This window comes from Nannobrachium achirus, assembly GCF_963921795.1.
Source record: "Nannobrachium achirus genome assembly, chromosome: 10".
Taxonomy (NCBI): Eukaryota; Metazoa; Chordata; class Actinopteri; order Myctophiformes; family Myctophidae; genus Nannobrachium; species Nannobrachium achirus.
In genome coordinates, this window is record NC_137819.1 from 2,555,192 (window position 1) to 2,581,908 (window position 26,717).

Below are 26,717 nucleotides of genomic sequence, written 5' to 3' on the forward strand. Positions count from 1 at the left end.
TGTATCATGCCTGTTGTTAAGGTATGGCAACATGAGGCACGCGCGCGAAGACACCAGTCATGTTGCCATACCTTCTGAACTGACGCCACTGCTGTCACCTCCTTTTCAAAAGGAAGCAGCCCACCCACACCTCTGCACACTGTCGAAGGCTGGATGGCCGAAACGTTTGTTCTTCAAACACGTAGAGAAAGACACAATGAAAAAAGACTCACTCTTGCCACTTGTGTGCGACTGCGACCCCATTACCTTTATGAATGTCGCTGATCTGATTCTAAGCGGATATAATCGCACCAGAGAAGTCAGAGCCCAGTGGTAACAAAAAAAAAAGTCAACATTGTAAGCTGGCAACTGTTGGGAGGCTGCAAAGACGCCAGTCACGGCACCAACAGACACACACACACACACACACACACACACACACACACACACACACACACACACACACACACACACACACACACACACACACACACACACACACACCGGGCGGAAAAGCGGAGGATCATGACAGGGACAGCAGATGACATCTGCACCACGTTGTCACCTCAACCTGCCACACTTTTGGCTCGCCAGCAGCGAGAGAGAGAGAGAGAGAGAGAGAGAGAGAGAGAGAGAGAGAGAGAGAGAGAGAGAGAGAGAGAGAGAGAGAGAGAGACGGCCGATTCAGCAAACTCGGATTCCCCTTGGTCATCCTTGTCCTCCAGTGGCGTCAGTTCAGAAAAAGCTAAGGTATGGCAACATGACTGGTGTCTTGCACGCGCGCGAAGGCACGCGTGCAAGACACCAGTCATGTTGCCATACCTTAGCAACGCAACTGACATGAAAAATGTATTTTAATAAGTACATTCTATTTTTCCCCGTTTCTACGGTTTCTTGGGCTGGATATGGCAGCCTGGAATGGTTGTTCAAGTGCAGGCATGTTAGTAAACGTGCCACAATACCTTGTTACAGTGACCATTTTGTTAAATTTAGCATTTGTAGTTATTTTACTGTAATTTAACAACATAATAACCTGCAAAGATAGACTAAGAGACATTCATGGATTTATATTTAAAAGGAACTTTTATTTCCCCCCCTGGACCCAGGGTATGGCAGCTGCATACCCCTGCCATACCCAATTGACGCCCCTGTTGTCCTCCCGTGGCCCCTCCCCTCCATGTGACTCAGAGATGACTGTTGACATGTGACCCACATAGTGGGGGTGTGGCCTTTGCAGATGGCAGCCTGATTGGACGCCACACGCAGGTACAGCTAATACCTTGGTTAATGCCCGGTGAGCCTGGTGAGGTGACTGGCTCAGTCTGTTTAACCCGTTTAGGCCTAGAATTATTGAATGCTTTAACCAGTGAAAAATAGCAGATATACAAGCTCACAGCGCGGCACCGAGTGCCGCGCTGCGAGCTTGTAGATCTGCTATTTTTGAAAAAGTTGTGAAAATGTGTGCAAATCTTTGAATATATGTATTTTCAAAGCGAACGTTTGTAACTCAAATTGTGCTTCTGGATGGTCCCAGGAACTAAATATTTTGAGATGGCCAAATAAATATAATTTTGGGGGTCCTTCATATGAAAAAGTTTGAGAACCACTGACACTAGCCTGATAAATCACCTGTTGGTGGGTGGTGTGTAGTGTGGACTGAACCCGGTGATATTTTATTTTATTTCAAGCTCGCCTAAAGAGCGGGCGCATTGAATGGGCCAATCAGGGCTGTAGACTTGAGGCACGTGGTAGGCTGGTCCGGTCCCAGCCCCCTTCCTTCGGAGCTGTTCTGCCCACGTGAGAGTCCGTAGTGGACTCTGATTGGTGCTCTTCTGCCCACGTGAGCCGCTAGTGGACTCTGATTGGTCCGTGAAAACTGTCATGGCGGAGTCAGACTCGACTCGAATTATTTTAATAAACTATACAATAGTGCCGTTTCATTATGTTTTAATACCATTTTGCACTAACGTAACCATGCAGTCATATAATATGTTATGAGAAATAACGTATTTTTGCAATGTCACGCGACGTCGCCGTCGGGGGCTCTAAGCGTGTGTGTGTGTGTGTGTGTGTGTGTGTGTGTGTGTGTGTGTGTGTGTGTGTGTGTGTGTGTGTGTGTGTGTGTGTGTGTGTGTGTGTGTGTGACGTCAATAGGCTTTACCCCGCCCCCACTGAAGTAGAATACACTGACACAGTAGTCTCTCAAGAACAGACTAACTGAGCTCCATTTAAGTGAAAAGGACCTTTTCTTTGATGATGGCTGGCCAGATTGCTGACTCAGAAACATAGGTTTTTCAAAAAAATCTTAGAAGGATTCAAAAGACACTTATAGAATCGGGGTCAACATTCTAATGTTCACGATTTTTCAAAAATAGCAGATCTACAAGCTCGCAGCTGCTATTTTTCAATTGTTAAAGCATAAAATAATGATACACAATAATGTGTACCCGTTCTAAATGTTAACCAATTAAACACTGGGAAAGCATCTGCGTCTCATGATTCTAGACAGATTTTCTTTGGGTTATTCAAAAATGCATTTGATCCACATCAAATGCATAGGAATGTAAAAAAAAACATAGGTAAACCAAGAGGGCAAACCTCGCTATTTCTACGTTTCATAACTTCGACTAAGGGTTAGGGTTACGTTTTAGCCAATAAGCAAGCAGCATAATCCCTGCCAGGCCCACTGTCGCTTTTTATATTTTATAAAAAGAAAATAGTTTAAATAATTTGGTTTCCTGTTCTTTTCACCTAAACATCACCATTAAATCCTATTGTCTAGTCGGCGACCTGGCCAACTCGGAACAATGTAAATAGGGAATGAATGCCCCGCCCTTTAGGACCCGTTTTGACCATCTGTCTGCCTGTGTCCATTTATGCCCATATATGGAGATATCTGTATCTGTCTGTCTGTCTGTCGGTGTCCATTTTATGTCCATATATGGAGATCACTGCAGTTATAGTTCTGGGTCCATTTTATGCCCAGATATGGAGATATCTGTCTATCTGCGTCCATTTTATGCCCATATATGGAGTATCTGTCTGTGCCTCCAACTGTGTTGCAGACACAGTGCCGGTTCCCCCTTTAATGCAAACCTCATTATACCTGTTGTCATAGGACCCGTTTTGAACATCTGTTTGCCTGTGTCCATTTATGCCCATATATGGAGATATCTGTATCTGTCTGTCTGCGTCCATTTTATGCCCATATATGGAGATCTTTGACCATCTGTTTGCCTCTGTCCATTTATGTCCATATATGGAGATATCTGTATCTGTCTGTCTGCAATCCATTTTATGCCCATATATGGGGGCATTCATTTTATGCCCATATATGGAGAACGCGCGTGCCCGTGGGACGAACGGTTCTCGAGATACGCGGATTACATACATACATACACACACACTCACAGAGATTTTTTGTTGACTCATGTGGCGTACGTGATGTCAGAGCCTTTTATGAGTGATGTCACAATGAGTCAGCGCTTGCGCCGATTTCCTCCGGAACAGCCTGATGTCAACAATCAACCCCGCATAAGGAGATTCCGAACGTTTCGCGCCGGTTCGGGAAAACCGCGCGTCGGGTCGGGTCGAGACCCGGCACTGCACTCCGTGCCGCGGCGGGGAACACGCGTGCCGAATCTGAAGCCGGTGGGACGAACGGTTCTCGAGATACGCGGATTACAGACAGACACACAGACAGACAGACAGACACGCAGAGACTTCTCGCATTTATAGATAGATTACAATGCCATTGGCCACGATAGTTGCATATAAATACCCCCCCACAGAGGCTGACATTCACACAACTTCAAGATCTCTGGAGTCCAGAGCTGGACAAACAACATCTTACTTTTTCACTTAAGCTATTCCTCACAAAAACACCTACAGTAAAATGCCTGTCATATATGCTGTATATATATTTTTTTGGTGATCATTAGAATGTCTAGAATGTTCCAGGCACCACCCAGTAGCAAATATTGAGTAACAAATGTTTGCTTAAAAAAAAAATCTACTCCACCAACATCATCTATCTCCACAACAATGAAGTTCCCGTTTAGGGGAAGGGTAAACATGATCCAATCCACCGATTGTATAAAGTCTAATAGCTCAGTGGCTTGGTGACATTACCATTACGGAGCGGATAAAAGCGCAGAACTTTTTTTGAGGCTTCTTTAGGACCTAACGATGGATTTTAGCCTTGGGTACCAAACTTTATTTTTGATGTTTACCCATATTATATCCGTATCAAGTTGGGCTCCCATCGACTTTCTATACAGGAGGAAAATACCCAGAAAAAATATCTGCTTTAAGTAGGATGTGAGGGGTCTAACTAGGGGTTTGTCATGATTCTGAATCCATTGCAAGCATTTGTTTTGCACAAAAAAACTTTCATTGGGCTAGAAATGGCCCCACAAAACGATGGTTTAGTGATGAGTCAGTCATAATTTTTCACATTTTTTGGGGTGTTTTGGGGGGCATTTCTAGCCCAAGGAAAGATTTTTGTGAAAAACAAATGTTTGCAATGGATTCAGAATCATGACAAACCCCTAGTTAGACCCCTCACATCCTACTTAAAGCAGATTTCTTTCTGGGTATTTTCCTCCTGTATAGAAAGTCGATGGGAGCCCAACCTGATATGGATATTATATGGGTAAATATAAAAATAAAGTTTGGTACCCAAGGCTAAAATCCATCGTTAGGTCCTAAAGAAACCTCAAAAAAAGTTTGGCGCTTTTATCCTCTTCGTTTCGGTAATGTCAAAAACCAGCGTTAAGCAACTGAGCTACAAACCACGTTTTCCGTCAAGAAACAACAGATACAAACGTGAAGACAGATGTTGACAATCCTTCACAGTTTCTTGCTTGCAACTCCAGTTCACATTTACAGCATTACAATTGGGTAGTATCAAAATGGTCCCCGAACGATGACGACGATGATTGACACTTCACTTCACCCAACTCGAGCCTCCGGTCCTGTCCAATCTCCCAATAACAACCAATCATAGCCATAGAAAGGTAGACGCCTCCTTCGGCTCTGGGGCATATGCCTCACGGGACTCTGCGACCGGTCGTTTCTGGTCGTTTCCCACTTCCACGTGCGTCACATCACGTGAATCCTGGAGGCTTTTCAAAACAAGAGTATTTTAATGGATATTTGTAATGCGACCCTTTCAAGACGTTTTATGGGATCACTTCAAGCAGTTCCCACCTGATGTTGTGCGGGAGTTTTGACTGCTCCAGATCGTACCGAATAACTGCTAGCTTGCATAGTGTCTTAAGACTAGGACTCAAGTCGAAGATGTGCAGGTCATTATTGCACGAGTTCCCCTTACGTCCTCCAAAGATGATGACACGACTTCCCACCGTGCAACAGCAGCCTTTAATCATCCAAAACGGGTCATTCACCTTGGGCTCAACCTCCTTCCAGGAGACAGTCTCCGGACTGAATTTCCACATGTTGCAGCGGTCGGAGAGGCCATTGTCATAAGCCTTACCACCAAATATGTACAGCTCTCCATTGTAGGCAAAGGCTGAATGCCGCCCCCGTTCATCTGGAAGAAGTTTTGCATAACGCCCATAAGTGCAGTTCATGTATCGATATCGATATCTCTCGCCGTTTGAATGCATGTTCAGCCAGCAGTTGGTCTCTATGTCAAACACTCTCATGATGTGTATTACGCCCTCGCCGCAATTGGCGATCCAGCCCCCAAGTACAAACATCTTTGTCCCGATGATGGTGGCAGAGTGAGATGATGAAACAGAAGGCGGAGTACCGCTGGTGTTAATTAAATACCAGACCATCGTGGAGGTGTCCAGCTTGTAGAGGTCATTAGTGACAATATAAAAAACAGGGTTAGAACCGTGGATAATTCCTCCGTGGACATACATGTCCTTCCCCAAGGCACAGGCCGAGTGGTTCAGCCTCCTCTCTGGAACGGTCCCAGAAACGCCAGTTGTGATCCATCTGTGGGCATCGACGTCGAACGCATAAAGCCTGTTGCTGCAAAGCTCACGCCTTTCATACTCCTTCTCTCCTCCCCAGAGGTAGCCATCTCCTCCCCAGAGGTAGACAATACTGTCAATGAGCACAGCTGTGTGGCCACAGCGCATACAGGGAACCTCAGGAGGTTGTTGTTCTGTAGCTGTCTCTGGGGGCAACGCCCGCCATCTCAAAGACACTGTGTTGAAGACGTACACATTGATCTGATTATCTATAGGTATCCTGGTCCTAGCGTGACCTCCAAAGTAGTACACTTTGTCTCCCACCGATACAGCAACACCATGGGTGATATCTGGGGCTCCTCGTAGCTTCACTGTACAGTGCATCATTTGACAGACCATCAGCAAACACACTGACTGGAACAATACATTTACAACTGTGCTCTGTAAAACGGACTCATTGAACATGAGACCATTTATATAGGATTCTATGATGTCAGTACTATGATGTCAGTCTTGCGACCGCGGTTTTCCCAGTGAACCTGACCGCGACGGTGGGGGCGCGGGAGTGTGGGGAACACACACCACTGACTATTGCTGATGATGGAGACTGAGAGGTTATATAGCTTTATGCAGTGGCGGCCCCAAGGGTGTGCTAGCGGGGCGATTGCCCAGGGCGGCACTTTGCGGGGGCGCATGAAGAAGAAAAAGAAAAAAAAAAGTAGAGTGAACGCCGTGCAAAAACATAAGCTCAACCGTCCACTCCCTTGTCTGTTTAAATCAGACCGAATACAACAACACCACCTGGTGGTATGATAGAGGCTGGCAGCTCCAAGCAATACACTCCGCCCCCCCCCCCCCCCCCTCCCCTCCTTGTGATGTCATATCCACGCATCAGTATTGAAATATTGAAAACAACAACAGCATGGAGTTCCTCACATCTGTGGACATGACTAGATATTTGCGACCGTCAGGGAGCAGTTTACTATGAAAACCTCCACCGTCCGTCCGTCCGTCCGTCCGTCCGTCCGTCCGTCCGTCCGTCCGTCCGTCCGTCCGTCCGTCACACCTTTGTGACCATCAACAAACGTCACTTTGTTGATGTTTAAATCGAAGAGTCTTGGTCAAATACTTCTGTTGGTTTCTGCACTGATCATTTATACAATTCAGATGTGTTTGCTCGTGTCATCATGATGAGGTCATAAATCAGCCATGCCCAAATATAGATTTTACGGGTTTACATGCTTACTCAGTTATTCGTTATGTGAAAGTCCTATGACGTCTATGATATCTGACATCATCATACATACATTCCCTTTTATGCCCATAAATGGAGATCCCCTCTGTAGAACCAGCCACTGACATCACTGTAATGTCAGGGGAACCAAATCCCTTTTATGCCCATATATGGAGATCCCTGTGATGCCAGGGGAACCAAATCCCTTTTATGCCCATATATGGAGATATGGAGATCCCCGTGTTGCCAGGGTAACCAAATCCATTTTATGCCCATATATGGAGATCCCTGTGATGCCAGGGGAACCAAATCCCTTTTACGCCCATATATGGAGATCCCTTATGTCATCAATATTAAGCCCATATCTGTGAATATCTTTGGGTACCAGATGTCTCCATATATGGTTAAATGGTCCGATATACATCACTGGCCAGAAGACCAAGAAATGGTGCAACCTCGCCCTTTGCTTTTCTCCCTATAGGCATCTTACTGGTAGGTAGTTTAATGAGGAATGCAGTATGGTGGTAGGTAGGTAGTTATGGCCTTTGATGTAAGATTTTCACTTTCTAGGATAACTATATTTGCTATTCCCAGATGATGCCCTTTTAGGGTACCCCTCATGCCCATATATGGAGATCCCCAGGCTTTACTAATTAACATAAGTTTTATGCCCATATATGGAGATCATTGTCCCAATGTCATCAGATATATGGGCATAAATGGACACAGGCAAACTAGATGGGCTGTATGGATATCCAGATGTGTGATGTAAGTGTTTTATTCCAAATGTGGCACCCCACAGACATATTTCCAGAAACAAAATCCCTTTCATGCCCATATATGGAGATTTCTGATGTCATCAATCCCAGGCCCTGTAAAAAACATGGTTGCTATGGTATGAGCAACTTATGTCTCCATATATGGAGATTCAACTTCAATGAGTAACCATGGCAAACTGTCAACTGCCCGTATGTCTTGATAATTGGTAAAACAAACTTTTGGCCTATTTGTGGAGATAAGCGACCAACGGTCGCTTATCTCCCGATTAGGGAGTCTTACTGGTATTGCGACCGTTAGGGAGCAGTTTACTATGAAAACCTTCACCGGCCGTCCGTCCGTCCGTCCGTCACGTTTTGTGACCATCAACAAACGTCACACCTTTGTTGATGTTTAAATCGAAGAGTCTTGGTCAAATACTTCTGTTGGTTTCTGCACTGATCATTTATACAATTCAGCTGTGTTTGCTCGTGTCATCATGATGAGGTCATAAATCAGCCATGCCCAAATATAGATTTTACGGGTTTACATGCTTACTCAGTTATTCGTTATGTGAAAGTCCTATGACGTCTATGATATCTGACATCATCATACATACATTCCCTTTTATGCCCATAAATGGGGATCCCCTCTGTAGAACCAGCCACTGACATCACTGTAATGTCAGGGGAACCAAATCCCTTTTATGCCCATATATGGAGATCCCTGTGATGCCAGGGGAACCAAATCCCTTTTATGCCCATATATGGAGATATGGAGATCCCCGTGTTGCCAGGGTAACCAAATCCATTTTATGCCCATATATGGAGATCCCTGTGATGCCAGGGGAACCAAATCCCTTTTACGCCCATATATGGAGATCCCTTATGTCATCAATATTAAGCCCATATCTGTGAATATCTTTGGGTACCAGATGTCTCCATATATGGTTAAATGGTCCGATATACATCACTGGCCAGAAGACCAAGAAATGGTGCAACCTCGCCCTTTGCTTTTCTCCCTTAGGCATCTTACTGGTGGAGATAAGCGACCAACGGTCGCTTATCTCCCGATTAGGGAGTCTTACTGGTAATATAGTTGCTTGCCCTGAAACATCACATGGAGAGGATTATTTTGTTCTTGAAAACATAGACCTCAGGCTCTATATCAGCCAGGATATAGGAACTCTTGTCTCACTGTGCGTGACTGTGAAACAACCATTTTTCCTGACCAGCACAAAGGTAAGACAGTCAGATCATAAACCCTATTATATTAAGCCCAAAATGGTTCTGCCGCCGTGTAGAACCGAACTGATTTTAACTTAAAAAAATGCATAATTTGCCCGCGAATATCCGATTTTTCCGGCCGCGCTTCGCGCAGCCATAGGGCGGCGCGATACTACCTGGCCCAGGGCGCAATATAAGTCAAAACCGCCACTGGCTTTATGTAGCCTATTGAGAGGCACTCTTGCCGATTTCGTAAGAGAATCGTCACCAATTGCAAGATATTTAAAAGTTATTTGGGGCCACAATGATAACCTTCTTCCCACTACTAGACTAATTGTTTACAACCACAACCACAATTATCCACATGTGGCAAGATCGCTTCCACTAGTTTTACTAGTAGGCTAGTGTAGGCTTGGAAGCCTTTTCAGAAGTTAATTTAATGTTTTCCATTTAATGATTTCCTTTATCCTTTATCCTCATCTAATCTTGGCGCTAATGCAGGCAACTGTTTTCGCCAGGTTTTAAGGCCTAGTAGGTTTTTCAGAAGTTAATTTAATGTTTTCCATTTAATAATTTCCTTTAGCGTCATCTTGTGCTAATGCATGCAGCTGTTTTCGCCAGGTTTTAAGGTCTTGTTTTAGTTGTTTCTCATAAGCTCGCAACCCTCCTTGCCCATCGGCCCCCACCGTTGCACTCAGGTTCACTGGGAAAACCGCAGTCGCGTCAGTCTTCCATCATAGAATGTCTATATCTGGTCAAAGTTGAAGCCCAAATATTACGCCTCCCAGAGGCATAATCTGAAACTCATCCTGACATGTTGTGAGCGTGAAGATTGACTATTTTGACCACTTGTGCCGCTTATAATGAAATACAAAAATAGGGACACAATGTTAAAAGTTATATAAAAAACATTAATCTCTGCAACCACACCAATTAACCCATTATGATGAGGCATATTCTGCCATCTAAATCAGTAGTTATCACACTTTCAAGATTACATTTATTTTTCTACCACCCTAACAGTGACAAACAGTGGTGGAAAAAGTATCCACATTTGTTACTTAAGTAAAAGTATCTATACTGCAATGTAGAGCTGCTCTGTTACAGGTAGAAGTTCCGGAATTCAAAATGTACTTGAGTAAAAGTACAAAAGTATTTGCACCAAAATGCATTTTGTGGACCGGCTATTTTCAAATGGCTGAAAAGAATACAGAGCTTAAGTGGTCCTTAATGTACCGTTGTTTTGGGTTGAGATTGGCACATTTCCTGGGGCAATCTGCCCAGATCATGCATGTCACACGTGTTGTCTTCTTCTTTTTTAGTTTTTTACTCTCAAAAAACGCCTGCAATGTAGTGCATTTGAAACTACATTGCAGTGCACATCATGGGGTGATCACTGCTTGCCTCCTGTGAATTGTTTTATTGTTATTTCGTTGCTGAGTGAGGTCAGCAGACAAAGTGATATGAGTGAGATTAAAAACCTGAGTGAAATGTGCCAATGTCAACCAGAAACATCGGTATGCTTTGTAATAGTAATCAACATCCACAAAGTAACTAGTAACAAAAGTTATCACATAATAATTGTAAAGGCACAATATTTGCCTCTGATATGTAGTGGAGTGGGAGTAAAAGTATTGTAAAAAATACCTCAGAATTGTACTTAAGTAAATGTACCTTAGTTACTTTACACCACTGCTGACAAACCACATGCATCTCTGCAAAAATGAACGCTCAGCACTACGGCCCGCCGATGGAAAAAAAAGAAAGAAATGAGAAAAGAAAAAAACTCTACTTTTGTTTTAAAGACATCAATCTTGCACACCTCGGTGTGTGTGTGCGTGTGTGTGCGTGCGTATACACCAGGTGTTTACACACCTGTACTATGTATAGGAGCTCCCCCCCCCCCCCCCCCCCTCTGCTGAGGTGGAGCATACTGTACTGTACAGTACTGCATGTGCTGAGTCAAACAGAATGCTGCGGAGGGATCATATAATACTGTATCAGTGGAATAAAGGGATTAACGCATGTAGAACGGGTACGCATTATTGCGTATCATTATTTTTTATGCTTTAACTATTGAAAAATAGCAGATCTACAAGCTCACAGCGCGGCACCGAGTGCCGCGCTGCGAGCTTGTAGATCTGCTATTTTTGAAGAAAATTGGGAACATTTGAATTTTGACCCGATTTTGACCCGATTCTATAAGTGTCTTTTGAATCCTTCTAAGGCTTTTTGAAAAAAACTATGTTTCTATGTCAGCAATCTGGCTGGCCATCGTCAAAGAAAAGGTCCTTTTCACGTAACTGGAGCTCAGTTAGACTGTTCTTGAGAGACTACTATGTCAGTGGTTCTCAAACCTTTTCATGTGAAGGACCCTCAAAATGGTATGTATTTGGCCACGGACCCGCATCTCAAAATATTTCATTCCAGGGACCACCCAGAAGCAAAATTTTAGTTACAAACGTTCGCTTTAAAAAAACAGTATTCCAAGATTTGCACACGTTTTTTCAAAAATAGCAGATCTACAAGCTCACAGCGCGGCACTCGGTGCCGCGCTGTGAGCTTGTATATCTGCTATTTTTCAATAGTTAAAGAATTAAATAATTCTAGGCCTAAATGGGTTAAAACGATGATATATCACGTCGTGTCCGCGGGCGGGCCCACGAAAATCCCCACGTGCCCCTACCCTACCTAACACAATGGAACAGTGGATTAACTACCTAAAAGCCATCTGTAATACTGTTAATTATGTCCGCGGGTCGCTACACCAAGACCAGCTATGGTTTTCTTTTTCTCGCCGATGCTGACTTTGCATGTGTGCATCAGCATCTGCAACACACTGCAAACAAGACGCGTATGTTAAGTACAGTACGTTTAATTAAGCCATTTAGGCCTAGAATTATTTAACGTGCTAACTATTGAAAAATAGCAGATATACAAGCTCACAGTGCGGCACCGAGTGCCGCGCTGCGAGCTTGTAGATCTGCTATTTTTGAAAAATCATGAAAATGTGCGCAAATCTTTGAATAGGCCTATCTCATTTTTAAAGTGAACATTTGTAACTCAAATATGTGACCGACGCTGGAGAAAAGGTCCTTACGTCTGCAATTGTGAAGTCCAGCAAATTAACAAAATAGGTTTGATTTTGGATTTATCGTGTTTATCCTTTTTTTTTCATATTATTATCATTGCAACAATGAATGACATGTCATTTGAAAGCTTATATTCTGTACTTTCATGATCTGCAAAAAGCAGAAAAAAGACCAATGCAGACTTTTCTCCAGCCTCGGTCACATATTTGCTTCTGGGGGGGTCCCTGGAACTAAGAGAGCAGGCTAACTTTTGGGGGTCCTTCACATGAAAAAGTTTGAGCACCACTGACATAGAAACATAGCTTTTCTTTTTTAAACTTAGAAGGATTCAAAAGAATCGGGTCAAAATCGGGTCGAAATTCAAATGTTCACAATTTCTCAAAAATAGCAGATCTACAAGCTCACAGCCGCGCTGTGAGCTTGTAGATCTGCTATTTTTCAATAGTTAAAACATAACATAATAATACACGATAATGCATACCCGGTCTAAATCGCTTAACTCTGTGGTTGACTGGGTTAAGCGCTTTCCACCTGGTGTCCGTGTTTTACATACTAGTCTTTATAAAGCATCGAAGTCTGATGTACAATAATTTACACACCCTACCTGGGTCACGTTTTTTTCCCCCATTACCCATAGACCTTTCTTTTATACTGTGTCAAATAAGAACTGTGTTCAAAAAATAAATAAATGATCCTGGACAGTTTTGACCGACGGCGAGAAAAGGCAAATTTTACCGCAGCCGAATGACTTACATTTTCACCAGAAACAGACTGTATCATGTGTCTGACTATCGTAAACGATATAGAGCCTCATCGCCGATGACTAGGGGTGTAACGACACATTGTAATAGCGATTCGATACATATCACGATACATGGTTGACGATACGATACATGGACAATATTGGTTAATTCATAGTGATACGATACGATTCGATTCAATGATTTAAAATCGATATAGTAACTATAAACTATATACTAACTAACTAAAGTAATTAAACCCCTCCTCATTTTTTCTTCCTAAAAATGCTAAATACAATGCACAAGTAGGTAGTATCAATACAATCGATTCTTTTCACTGCCGATTCGATACGATACAAAATAAAACGATACGATTCAATTTTATCTGTTTTCATTTCGATATACTTCGTTTTTTTAAGTTAAAAACGATATTTCGATACAGTTACTATATCGTTACACCCCTACCGATGACAGTTTGTTTATTTTTGGACCACAATTCTTATATGACATGATTTTAAGATGGCCCAATGTTTTTCTCCATAGACTCTCTAGTACTATAGGTGAGCATTAGAGTTGCATCGATTGGGAAAGGATGGGCCAACACTGACGTTTATTTCATGATTATTTGGTGATGTGATGGCAACCAAAAAGGTGAGCAACTGCCAGTAAACCGGATTGCATTCCTAGCAAATATTTTGGAAAATCTTGAAATGCTGCGAAACTAGGTGATATACAAGCACACGATGTGACGCGACACAACATAGCCTATATCGTCGTTGTCGGGTGGAAACTTGTATGTCCAAAACCGTTTGTTTTGTATTTATCATTTTTAAAATGATTTTAAGCTAGTGAAAACAGCCGATCTAAAGCACACAACGCCTCGCACTGCGAGGCGTTGTGTGCTTGTAGATCAGCTGTTTTCACTACTTTTGTGCGACAGCCTTGCATGATGAAGCAGTGCTTTACTTTGCAAAAAACTTTACAAATTTGAAACTCTGAGATACGAGGTTTCTGCCTGACAGTGACGATATAGAGCTTTAAGTTGCTAAACGCCCGGGGCAAACGGGTTGACTTCCCATTCAGCTCCCGTGGCATCCGTCTGCCGATGGGACCCGGGGGTTGAAGTCTCCTGTCGGCCAGCTCCGCGCCGGAGTGTCCTTTTAGCACACGGCGAATCTCTTAACCCATTTAGGCCGGGGTCCGCTCAATATGCCGACGGCCGCTGTTCCGACTGGCGTCGGCAGGTTAGTTACTCGTCACGGTTACTGAGGCTAGGGTTAGGGTTAGTTTTAGTGTCGGCATACCGGCCCGTCGGCATATTGATGCGGACCCTTCAGGCCTGGGATTATTGAACGCTTTAACTATTGAAAAATGGCAGATCTACAAGCTCACAGCGCGGCACCGAGTGCCGCGCTGCGAGCTTGTAGATCTGCTATTTTTGAAAAAGTCATGAAAATGTGTGCAAATCTTTGAAAATGTGTATTTTTAAAGCGAACGTTTGTAACTCAAATTTTGCTTCTGGGGGTGTCCCTGGAACTAAATGTTTTGAGATGGGGGGTCCTTCACATGAAAAAGTTTGAGAACGACTGACATAGTAGTCTCTCAAGAACAGACTAACTGAGCTCCAGTTAAGTGAAAAGGACCTTTTCTTTGACGATGGCTGGCCAGATTGCTGACATAGAAACATAGGTTTTTCAAAAACCTTAGAAGGATTCAAAAGACACTTATAGAATCGGGTGAAAGTTCAAATTTTCATGTTTTTTGCCGCACTGTGAGCTTGTATATCTGCCATTTTTCAATAGTTAAAGCATAAAATAATAATAATACGCAATAATGCGCACCCGTTCTGAAACTCTTAACAAGCTCCGAGGAGACAGCTGACACAGTGCTCACATCTCTCCAAGAATACACCTCCAAAACAACCCCCGGAGGATTACGGGAGGGGGGGTGCACACAGCGCTCAGCTACTGTCCCAGAACAATCTCACCGTTAACTGCATCATTAGTCTGTGTGCTGCCCCTCGCGCGTGCCTTTGCTTTAGGAAAACGCTGCAAATCTTTGGGTTACCCCACGATTCTATTCAGAATCGATTCATGGGGTCACGATTAGATTTTTTTTTTATTCTTTCATATCCAAACGATTCGATTCAGAAGCGATTATTTTCCGATTGAAAAACGATTCTCGATTCGAAACGATTCTCCATTCAATTCATATATCAGGACAACATGTTTGATTTATTCATGCTTGCACACATTCTTTTAATTAAAACAGAGCATCGCGATGGCCCTCGGCGGGTGTTGACGCGATGTGATTTCTGCCCAGTGAATAAAGTGAAGAAATTCAATCAAGCGCGGGGTAAACGGCGGGAGTAACTATGACTCTCTTAACTTGTACAAACACAACATGATATTGAATAAAAAATCATAAAAAAAAAAATCTTAAAATACAAATCACAAAATTCAAATCATAAAAATCATAATATCTAATAAATAATATCTAATAGAAAATCGATTTTTGGAAAATGAGAATCGATTCTGGATCTTACCATGTTAGAAACGCGATTCGAGCCTGAATAACATTTCTCCCTGCACCCCTAACACGCAGGCCTCTCAAGCCGCGGTTTCGTGTGACTGCAAGGGGCTCCTCCTGCAAACAAATTGGCACTTAGTTTGTCAAACCGTAAGCCATTTGAAATGTGTTTTGATGGGACTCTGTGTGCGAGTGGCCGACTTCCGATCGCACCGGCCCACCGCTAAGGGCTCCTCATGCATACCCTATATGAACCAATTCAGCTGCTGCTCAATGAAGCTGTGAGCCATCACTCACATAATCCACTCTTATTACATCATGACCCACGCAGGCGTGATGTCACGCTACCGCCACAGACTCCGCGTGAGTCAATCAGTGAACGCTGACTGAGGGAGGGGAGGGGGGGATGGAGGGAGTGATCGGGGCCAGGGGTGTCGCACCAAACTCTGGGCCCTGGCCGTACTTCAACTATTGAAAAATAGCAGATCTACAAGCTCACAGCGCGGCACCGAGTGCCGCGCTGCGAGCTTGTAGATCTGCTATTTTTGAAAAATCGAGAACATTTCAAATCCTAAGGGTTTTTTTTTTTTTCAGTGGTTCTCAAACATTTTTCATGTGAAGGACCCCCAAAATGATATTATATTTGGCCACGGACCCCCATCTCAAAATATTTCGCGCAGGGACCCCCTCAGAAGCAAAAATTTGAGTTACAAATGTTCGCTTAAAAAAAGACATATATTCAAATGTTTGCTTAAAAAAATACATATATTCAAAGATTTGCACACATTTTCACGACTTTTCAAAAAATAGCAGATCTACAGGCTCGCAGTGCGGCACTCGGTGCCGCGCTGTGAGCTTGCATATCTGCTATTTTTCAATAGCTAAAGTATACTATTAAATAGTTAAGGCCCCTCCACCTTGGGCCCTAGTAACTCAGTCCCACTCCCCCCCTCCCCCCCTGTGTCGCCCCTGAACAGGTCTAATCCCCTCCCATCAAGCAAAGCCCCTCTAGAGAGCAGCTCGGCCCGACAGCAGATGTTTGCTGGCAGTTGTAGTTTTTGTGTTTTTTTTTTGCCATCATCAGTGAAAAACTGGGGCCTATTACACCGTGTGTGCGGTGTGTGTGTGTGTGTGTGTGCGTGTGTGCGTGCGTGCGTGCGTGCGTGCGTGCGTGCGTGCGTGCGTGCGTGCGTGCGTGCGCAGTGTGTAAAGATGTTAACAGGGTTAAGCGGCCGGAGAGGGGATGGTCATTAGTGTGTAAAGGTCTGCTGACTCCCAGCTTTATTTTATTCACTCACTCAGCGCAGCATGCACCTGTGACAGACACGCACACACACTCACACTCACTCACTCACTCACTCACTCACTCACTCACTCACTCACTCACTCACTCACTCACAGACCCCCTCACTAACCCCCCCCCCCCCCCCCCCCCCCCCCCCCACACACACACACACACACACACACACACACACACACACACACACACACACACACACACACACACACACACACCCTCACTCACTCTCACACACACGCATACGTACAAACTGCCAGCAAGACAAGTGTCTTGGTGCACCTGATACGTACATTATCATCCCTTATTGCACGGCTTGTTTGAACGCTCTATAACAGACCGCTGCCTAATCAAAGACTCAGAGCACCTGCTGTACTCAGGCTGCACTGCGTGAGTTTAGTGCATAGTGACGTATCCAACATGTCAGCCATGTAAACAAACACACAGCGTCATTTACAACTAAATGTGCTCTCAAGAATGTTTTTTAAAACATTTGAAGCGAGCTACCCTAACCCTACTCTGATTCGTTGGAACAACATCCAATCAGCAACGACGTCGCCTACGTCACAACTGACGTTCGGAAATACAGGTCAACTGAATCACTTCCAGACTGTGATGCGGAGAGACAAAACTAATCGCGGAACGGAGCGAGCAATGAGCATGCTGGCACCCAGGCTACTCTTTCCATGCCTGAAGGCAGCATTCAAGAGAATTGCCTTGTCCAAACTCTCCTGAACTTGAACGCAGCATCTTATGTTGAAAGAATTTCCCTCTCTGTGTAGAAATCCATGCCGTTACGCCACATCTCCAGTATTCACTTGATTATGCTTAGTTTAGTGTGGTATCAAGTACCGAAAATAGCCGACCTCCAAACTTACAACGTGTTGCGATATATTCACCAAAAGGCCCTTTTAGAAGTTTCAGCCCCTGCCTCTCTAACATTCTCTGCACGTCCCTGCACTCAACCATAGATAGATAGATGTGCCTGGGGACCTTTGGTGTGCCCCTGAGAAGGGTCAGGTGTGCCCCTTGAAACTGCTTGAAAGCCAGTATTGTATTTATTATTTTAAACTAGTGAAAACAGCCGAACTGCTGTTTTCACTACTGTTGTGCGACAGCCTTGTATGATGAAGCAGGGCTTTACTTTGCGAAGAAACGTACACATTTGAAACTTGGAGATACAAGGTTTCTTCCTGACAGTGACGATATTTACACCCCCGTATTATGTTGGTGTGCCCATGGATTCTTGGGACATGAAAAGTGTGCCCATGTAGAAAAAAGGTTGAGAAACACTGAGATCGATAGATAGATACCATGGTTAACACGGTAACACAATCGACCCAATTATGGACAACACGAGACGCTGACCGATAATTAGTCATAATTATTGTTACACCACGGTCTTTAGATCCTGACCAAAAGGTACAGGGGAAAGAGGACGACACCGTGAACGTTCTACTGTATTACCTGTGTGCGTGCTGCTTAATCAATTGTTATTAAACTAATACAATTGTCCTTGTCCAAACTGTACGATATCGTCTGTCCATACGGTCATGCTGTGCTCTGTACAGCCTGTACCGTGCACGACCTGTCATCCACGAGGTTAGTGTGTGTGTGTGTGTGTGTGTGTGTGTGTGTGTGTGTGCGTGCGTGTGCGTGTGTGTGTGTGTGTGTGTGTGTGTGTGTGTGTGTGTGTGTGTGTGTGTGTGTGTGTGTGTGTGTGTGCGCGTGTGCGTGCGTGCGTGCGTGCGTGTGTGTGTGTGTGCGTGCGTGCGTGCGTGCGTGCGTGCGTGTGCCCACTGCAAAATACTTTCCTAGTTTCCTGAACTCTCTTGAGTTCAAGCCCCACTCCGGATGGCAGTAAGTATACATTTAAAGGTCGACTTCACCACTTTTCAAACTATCTTCATATAATCGGTCCTCACTAATGTTCATGATAAAATAACAACAACGTCGTCGTTTAGATTTTTATTATGGCGAGAACAACAGCTTCCACTTTAACATTGCAACTTTTCAGGAGTAGAAAGCCTGCATTTTCTATTAGCTTGGATTCCCCATCGATGATGTCACAAGACAATGGGTTTCTGACCCGCCCACCCTCCTCTGAGACACAGACCAAGTAGAAAAAATGATGCTATTTTATCATGAACATTATTGAGGACCAATTATATGAAGATGGGTTGAAAAGTGGTGAAATCGTCCTGGTGGCAGTGGTGTAAGGTAACTAAGTATACATTTATTTAAGTACAATTTTGAGGTATTTTTACTTTACCGGAGTATTTCACATTTTCTGTGATTTAACTTCTACTCTGTTACATCTCAGAGGCAAATATTGTACTTTTACTCCACTACAATTACTTGGATGTTATTATTTGAATGTGTCGCAATGCGAAACATTGTGAGATTTGATCTGCTATTTTCAAAAAAATCTTTGCGAAAACGGAACATTCTGCATAATGACTACTTTTGCCTTCTGCACTTTACTTTGTATATTCTGATGGCAATACTTTTGTACTTTTTTGAAAGTACATTTTGAGTTCCGGACTTTTACTTTGGAGTATTGGAGTATTTTCTACAATGTGGTATTGACACTTTTACTTAAAGTAGGACTGTCATCTAAAGGGGTACTGTCACTTTAAAAAGTCATCTTAAAAAATGAGTTAATATTTTTATGATGTCATTGTGATAATGCTTAATTATAAGCCAATCAAATGAATTGACTGTACTTAGGACTACTTACTGTACTGGTCAGCTGTTGTTGGGGGGCGAGGGGCAGATTACACTGTGACATGAGTTTCAGACTATTTCAGAGCGTTTTCAGAGAGACCACGTGACCTACTGTATCATACTATTATAATTTTGGGCAGTGTCAGCAGAGGCGTCATTTGGGTATGGCAGGGGTATGGAGCTGCCATACTCTGGGTCCAGGGGGGGGGATTATAAAAGTTACTTTTAAATATAAATCCATGAATGTCTCTTTGTCTATCTGTGCTGGTTATTATGTTGTTAAATTACAGTAAAATAACTACAAATGCAACATTTTACAAAATGGCCACTTTAACAAGGTATTATAATGATATTCTCCACACTTGTATTCTCCCCATCTTGACAACATGGTATATTCCCAGGTTCCGCAGGTCAGCTGCACAGGTGCAATTCATTATTCTTAATTGTGGCACGTTTACTAACATGCCAAGTTTAGCTGCACTTGAACAACCATTCCAGGCTGCCATATCCAGCCCAAGAAACTGTAGAAACGGGGGAGAAAAATAGAATGTACTTCTTAAAATAAATATATCATGCCTGTTGCTAAGGTATGGCAACATGAGTGGTGTCTTGCACGTGCCATACCTTAGCCTTTTCTGAACTGACGCCACTGCGTGTCAGCGGGCCTTTAAGTAAAACATCAGAGTACTTTTTTACACCACTCCGCATGGTGCAGTTGTGCAGCTACATGCAGTAACCCGTGCCGCCACCGCACATATGAGCGGGGCCAGTGAGCCCCGGGCTCCGGCTGAGCGACAAGGTCATCGCAGGGAACTGACCCTGCCTGAGGGAGGGCTCTGTTACTCCTGCTAAGTGGACATTTTCTACTCACTCAGCTGAAACTGCACACGGTCACGCCACAAATGCACAATTCCTCTAACTGTGGTCACTTAATGGACAGCTATTGTGTGTGTGTGTGTGTGTGTGTGTGTGTGTGTGTGTGTGTGTGTGTGTGTGTGTGTGTGTGTGTGTGTGTGTGTGTGTGTGTGTGTGTGCGCGCGTGCGCGTGTGTGTGCGTGCGTGCGTGCGTGTGTGTGTGTTATAACTCGTATGGTGCCCCAGGGCAAATCTCCCCCACCCCCCTGTCTATACACGTCAGTATACATACATTTTGAGTACAGTACGAGACAGTTGCATTCACGTACCATCAAACTAACTTCACTTATACTATACAGATGTACTAGTCGGAGACCTTAGGGATATTTCGTTTTTCTAAAAGCGCCAAATTTTGCACAGATGTAGCCCAGGGCATGCTCTAATGATTTAGTTAGGACGCCCGAGCCGACAACCTTCGGGGTCGCCACAGCGGCCAAATCAAGTTGGGCTCCCGTCGACATTCTATACAGGAGGAAAATACCCAGAAAAACATCTGCTTTAAGTAGGATGTGAGGGGTCTAACTAGGGGTTTGTCATGATGCTGAATCCATTGCAAGCATTTGTTTTGCACAAAAAACATTCCTTGGGCTACAAATGGCCTCAGAAAACGCCCACAAAACGGTGAAAAGTGATGACTCATCACTTTTCATCACTAAACCATCGTTTTCTGGGGCCATGTTTAGCCCAAGGAATGTTTTTCTTTTTGCAAAACAAATGCTTGCAATGGATGCAGCATCATGACAAACCCCTATTTAGACCCCTCACATCCTACTTAAATACCCAGAAAAAAAGAAGTTTTTTTCTGGGTATTTTCCTCCTGTATCTTGTCGATGGGAGCCCATAACTTGATTTGGCCGCTGTGGCGACCCCGAAGGTCGCCGACTCGGGCGCCCTAGCTAAATCATTAGAGCATGCCCTGAGCTACATCTGTGCAAAATGTGGCGCTTTTAGACTAATATAGCATGAAATGGCCATGTTATCTCCCTAACGCCCCCGACTATACCATTTCAAAACTTCACACGTCCTGCCATTGGCAAGTCTAAGGCCCAAATATAGAAATACTCGCGCGCGCGCGAAAAAAATTGCGGATATTAGCGGTTTTGTAATGTTGTTTTAGCGGATTTCTGCAGTTAATTTTGTACCCAATGCATTTTTTCAAGTTAAAATCGGTTCGGTTCTACACGGCGGCAGAACCATTTTGGGCTTAATATAATAGGGTTTATAAAAGCATGATCTGACTGTCTTAGTCTTACCTTGGGCTGGTCAGGAGGAAATGGTTCAGTCACGCACAGTGAGACAAGAGTCCTGGCTGATAGAGCCTGAGGTCTGTGTTTTGTAGAGGAAAGTCAGGTACAAAATGATCCTCTCCATGTGATGTTTCAGGGCAAGCAGCTATATTATAATATCTACCGGTAGTCACGTCCATAGTAGTGAAGAGCTCGAACTCCATGCTTTATTTTTAACAGATGTTGTTTTCAATTTCAATACTGGCGCGTGGATATGACATCACATCAGGAGGGGAGGGGGGGGCTGCCTGGAGCTGCCAGCCTCTATCACTACCACTAGGGGGTGTTGTTGTATTCGGTCTGAGTGGATGTAAAGTTACATTACCAAAAAAAAAAAAAATGGCCGCCTGGCGGCCAGGGGTTGCACGTGCACCCTAGGACACCCCTTAAAATCGCCTATGAGTAAAAGTATTGGACATTGGAAACAATCAAGTAAAGTACAAATACCTCAAAAGTTGCTTTACACCACTGCTAGAAAAGGCACCTTTGTAAGTAACTTAGAGGTCTTTATGGGTCCAAATTCACAGACCCAAACAGAAATTCAACAGGGAAATTTGTTCCAGTTGGTACTGAGATATTACAGAACCGATTATTATTATTTTGTGCGTGCATGGCATGTGTTGTTCGGTCCCACTTCTCCACCCACCGTATTGAAGCAGTCTGTGTTGTAACTGAACGATCGTTCATGAACACGTTCATATTTTGGGCGAACGTGAACTGAACGTCGAACGCGTTCATTCGGACGTCCGTGAACGGCGCTCTTCGGCGTGTTTGTGCGGCGGTCCGTGGTCGTCTGTCCTCTTGTCTTTCTTTGCATTCACATGCTCCAATAGCACCCAGCTGCAGACTCGCAGACCTCGCGAACGTTGATATGTGAGCGGTGCAGTCTGCAGCTGGGTGCTTCTCATCACATGAAGCGCTGTGTGTGAGTCTCCGCTCTGCTCTCCGCCTTGTTACGTCGTTTCCCAAGTAATGCCTGAGTATACTTCGTTTAGACTTCAATGTCTACAAAAAATAAATAAATTTGAATAGCCAAAAGTGTAAAAAAAGAACTAAAAATAACTAAGTTAGTTAATTTGGGGGAACCATGAACTTTAGTTCAAAATGTGGAATTATTAACTATGAAATGAACTAGTTAAGTTTTGAACTTGAACTCGTTCATGTTTTAAGTGAACTTTCTGGAAGCAACTTCAGTCAGTGAGTCCCGGGAAAAGCAATACTTGGATAATTCAGCTTTTTTCAAAAACACCACTGCTGCCTACGAAAAGTTACACAGTATATACCATAAACTAAAGAGTCCTGTACTCTGCTGTAGCATGCAAACCTCCTGAACTTTAAATGCTGCAACGTTTCAGTCACAGTCAGCTCTTTGTCAAGCATACTGTACATACATAAAGGTCTACTGTAAGACAGAGATGTTCTGACATTAAATTCGAAATAGCGGCTCCTCCAATGAGCGCAGGGGATGGGGGTGGGTCTAACGAATATCCAATCCGCACAGCAATTGAAACGATTACTTTTCAGGAAGAGCACAAACACCAGGCAGCAGTGGCACAGTGGCACACGCACATACACACACACTGATTTAATTCACCAAGCTGTTGAATACATGTTTCTGATCGCAGTTTTGTGTGGAAGCAGTCACTCGCACAGGCACGATCGCTCGCACACAGACAGACACACGATGTTTGTTGTCAATGTGTGTGCTAATGGCTAGCAATGTTGTGTGCACGGAAGAAGCCACAAGTAGGTGTATCCAGTCAAAGTCCCGCCCCTTTAAATCGTTCAGACAGGGAACAATGTCAGCTGAGTCTGAAGCGACTTACAAAGACGCTTATATTAAAAGGATCTGGCAACGCTGCTCACCTGACGGCCCGGATGAGAGTCTTCACTGCAGGGATGACCTCCTCCATGGCCACGTCACAACACTGTTTATCCTCCACACTGTCCTCCCCCACGCCCTCTACTGGACACATAGAGAAATACACACAGTAAACATACTGTACAACACTGTTTATCCTCCACACTGTCCTCCCCCATGCCCTCTACTGGACACATGACGAAATACACAGTAAACATCCTGTACAACACTGTTTATCCACCCCCACACCCCCTACTGGACAAATGAAGAAATACACACAGTAAACATCCTGTACAACACTGTTTATCCTCCCCCACGCCCTCTAATGGTCACATAAACTAGTAAGATGCCTCAGGGCGACAAGCGACCTCGCCCTAAAGGGCGAGGTCGCGCCACAGTGATGTGGACATCAGGGAACTCCATATGGGCATAAAAGAGATTTGTTACCCTGGCATCGCAGGGATCTCCATATCTCCATATATGGGCATAAAAGGGATTTGTTCCCCATGGCATCACAGGGATCTCTCTAACGGGGCATCAATAATATTGATGACATCAGGGAGCTCCATATATGGGCATAAAATGGATTCTGTTAGAGTGGCATCACAGCGAAACCAGAGTATGATGTGAGAGCGGCAAACCCATGGTTCCCCTGACATCACAGTGACATCAGAGCATGATGACATCATGATGACACATGTTTAAAGACTATGGGTTTGCCCATAGAAAAATGTGTACACGTCTACACGGACACGGACAAGCTGTGACATTTCTCATGATAAACTGCAACCTTCGGTCGCAATAAATACCCACAGGAAACATACTGTACAACAGTGATACTAAAACTCTGCTTAATGTCCTCGAACTCACGGATCCAACAAGCTTTAAACTGAGCAGATTAGACCTTCCGTTCCAGAGATAATGGCCAAAACTTCTTGAAAGCAGCCATTGAAATCACCCAAAACGACACTGTAGGCCTAATGGAAATCAAATGAAATAGAGATGTACTGTAGCTTTACTTAACAACTGCATCATTAGCCATTTGGTACTGTAGCTAAACAGTCTGGGTAACTTTAAGTAGATTGTTTGATTTTATTTTATTTTCCTTAGCCATAACTACCGGTATCTATTTTCACAAGTTTATGTGTGGGCCACGTCATAAATAACATTGTGAAGCAAGAAGTTTGAGTATCCCTGCTGTACAACACTGTTTATCCTCCACAGTCCTCCGCCCTCTACACCAGTGGTTCTCAACCTGTGGGTCGGGACCCCCAGGGGGGTCCCCAGAGGATTAACTCAATGTGCAACATTGTTTTCTCACTCAACTGTAAACAAGCCAACATAAAGTGTAAGTGTATAGAGTGTATCTGCACATTTCTAAAGTGACAATTGGCCAAATTGTCAAATATTAGAGGCAGAAATTGTGAAAATAGACGATCTACATGCTCACAACTCCTCGCAATGTGAGGCGTTGTGAGCATGTACTGTATATCAGCTATTTTCACAATAGAACCGTGTTATACAAAATGTTAAGACTCAACAGTTAGTGCTCGTAGGGTGTAGTGGAGGGGTCCCCTGTTAAATTAAATATGATAATTTTGGGGGTCATGGCCTGCAAAGGTTGAGAACCACAGCTCTACTGGACAGTGGACACCTAATTATACACCCACACAGTAAATACAACGCTGTGAAATAACCCACTTTGTTGACATTGTGACATCACATTGTTGTACCATCACCTCATCAAAGAGATATATCCATACATGGAGATGACTAGATCATCACCTAGATCTCCATATATGGAGCTGACCTCTACATCTGATTCCCAGATGATGATCTGTTAATTATGTCCTTGTTCCTTTTATGCCCATATATGGAGATCCCTGTCCTCTACATCTGATTCCCAGATGATGCCCTGTTAGGGCAACCACACTAATAGAATCGCTGTTATGCCCAGCATTCACAGATAAGCCCATATCTGTGAATGCCCATATATGGACATATTGTGTCAGTTTAACCAGTGGGGTTGCCGTGACATGAGTCACAATTGCAAATGAATTACATCCTTATCCCTTTTATGCCCATATATGGAGATCCCTGTACTGCGCAAAGGGCTTATACCCTGCCCTGGTATACTGTACTGCAGGGTTCCCCAATAGGCGGCCCGCGGGCCATTTGCGGCCCGCGGGGGGCTACTGTCTGGCCCCCACCAACCCCAGTAATAATGGTGGTATAAGAGCAGCAACAACACTATATCGTCATTGTCAGGTGGAAACCTCGTATCTCCAAATGTGTACGTTCTTTCACAAAGTAAAGCCCTGCTTCATCATTCAAGGCCGTCTCACAAAAGCAGATCTACAAGCACACATGTGTGCTTGTAGATCGGCTGTTTTCACTAGTTTAAATCATTTTTTAAAATGACAAATACAAAACGAACGTTTTTGGACATACAAGATTTTCACCCGACAACGGCCCTCGGCTTGGTACCCTAGACATAATTCAATGCTTTGGCCCTCGGCTTGGTACCCTAGACATAATTCAATGCTGTGGCCCTCGGCTTGCTACCCTAGACATAATTCAATGCTGTGGCCCTCGGCTTGCTACCCTAGACATAATTCAATGCTGTGGCCCTCGGCTTGGTACCCTAGACATAATTCGGCCCTTGGGGAAAACTAATTGGGGAACCCTGCAGTACTGTATGTGATGCTTTTCCCGCAAACCCACCGTCGGCCGGAGGTCGCGGCTTGAGGCGCAGCGAGGTGCGGAAGCGCGTGCGGTCGTTGAAGCTCCAGCTCTTCTGCACCTTGCCGGGGCTGGTGGCGTCGGGGATGTTCTCCTGGCTGGGGGACCGCCGCAGCCCCCCCGCCGAGGCAGGGGGTGCCAGAGGGGACGCCTTCACCCGGATGGACTGGGACGAGCGCGAGTTGTTCATCCTCATTCGGTCCCGGAAGCCGATCTTATTGCTGCTAACAGCAGGCAGAGACAGAGGAGGGGTCAAAACAGGAAGGCCTTTTTTTTTTTTTTAGGGGGGTAGGGTGTTTTTTTTACCTTAACGTCCTGGGGGGAGATTTGACCCCCCCCCCCCTCTGTGGGCAAACTATAAGACCTGGTTGGGAGCTAAGCCAAGCGG

At 44.2% G+C, this 26,717-nt stretch overlaps 1 protein-coding gene across 1 annotated transcript in view; it reads right to left on the minus strand.

Moving 5' to 3' along the window:
- The window catches only part of kcnq4 (potassium voltage-gated channel subfamily Q member 4), a gene marked incomplete at both ends in the record, with an annotated part of 107,480 nt that overhangs the window by 25,217 nt on the left and 55,546 nt on the right, over positions 1-26,717 (minus strand). The window contains 2 exons of the mRNA XM_080734664.1: positions 23,593-23,692; positions 26,312-26,550. Coding sequence (XP_080590790.1) covers positions 23,593-23,692; positions 26,312-26,550 — 339 coding nt within the window. The remainder of the gene's footprint in view (positions 1-23,592; positions 23,693-26,311; positions 26,551-26,717) is intronic.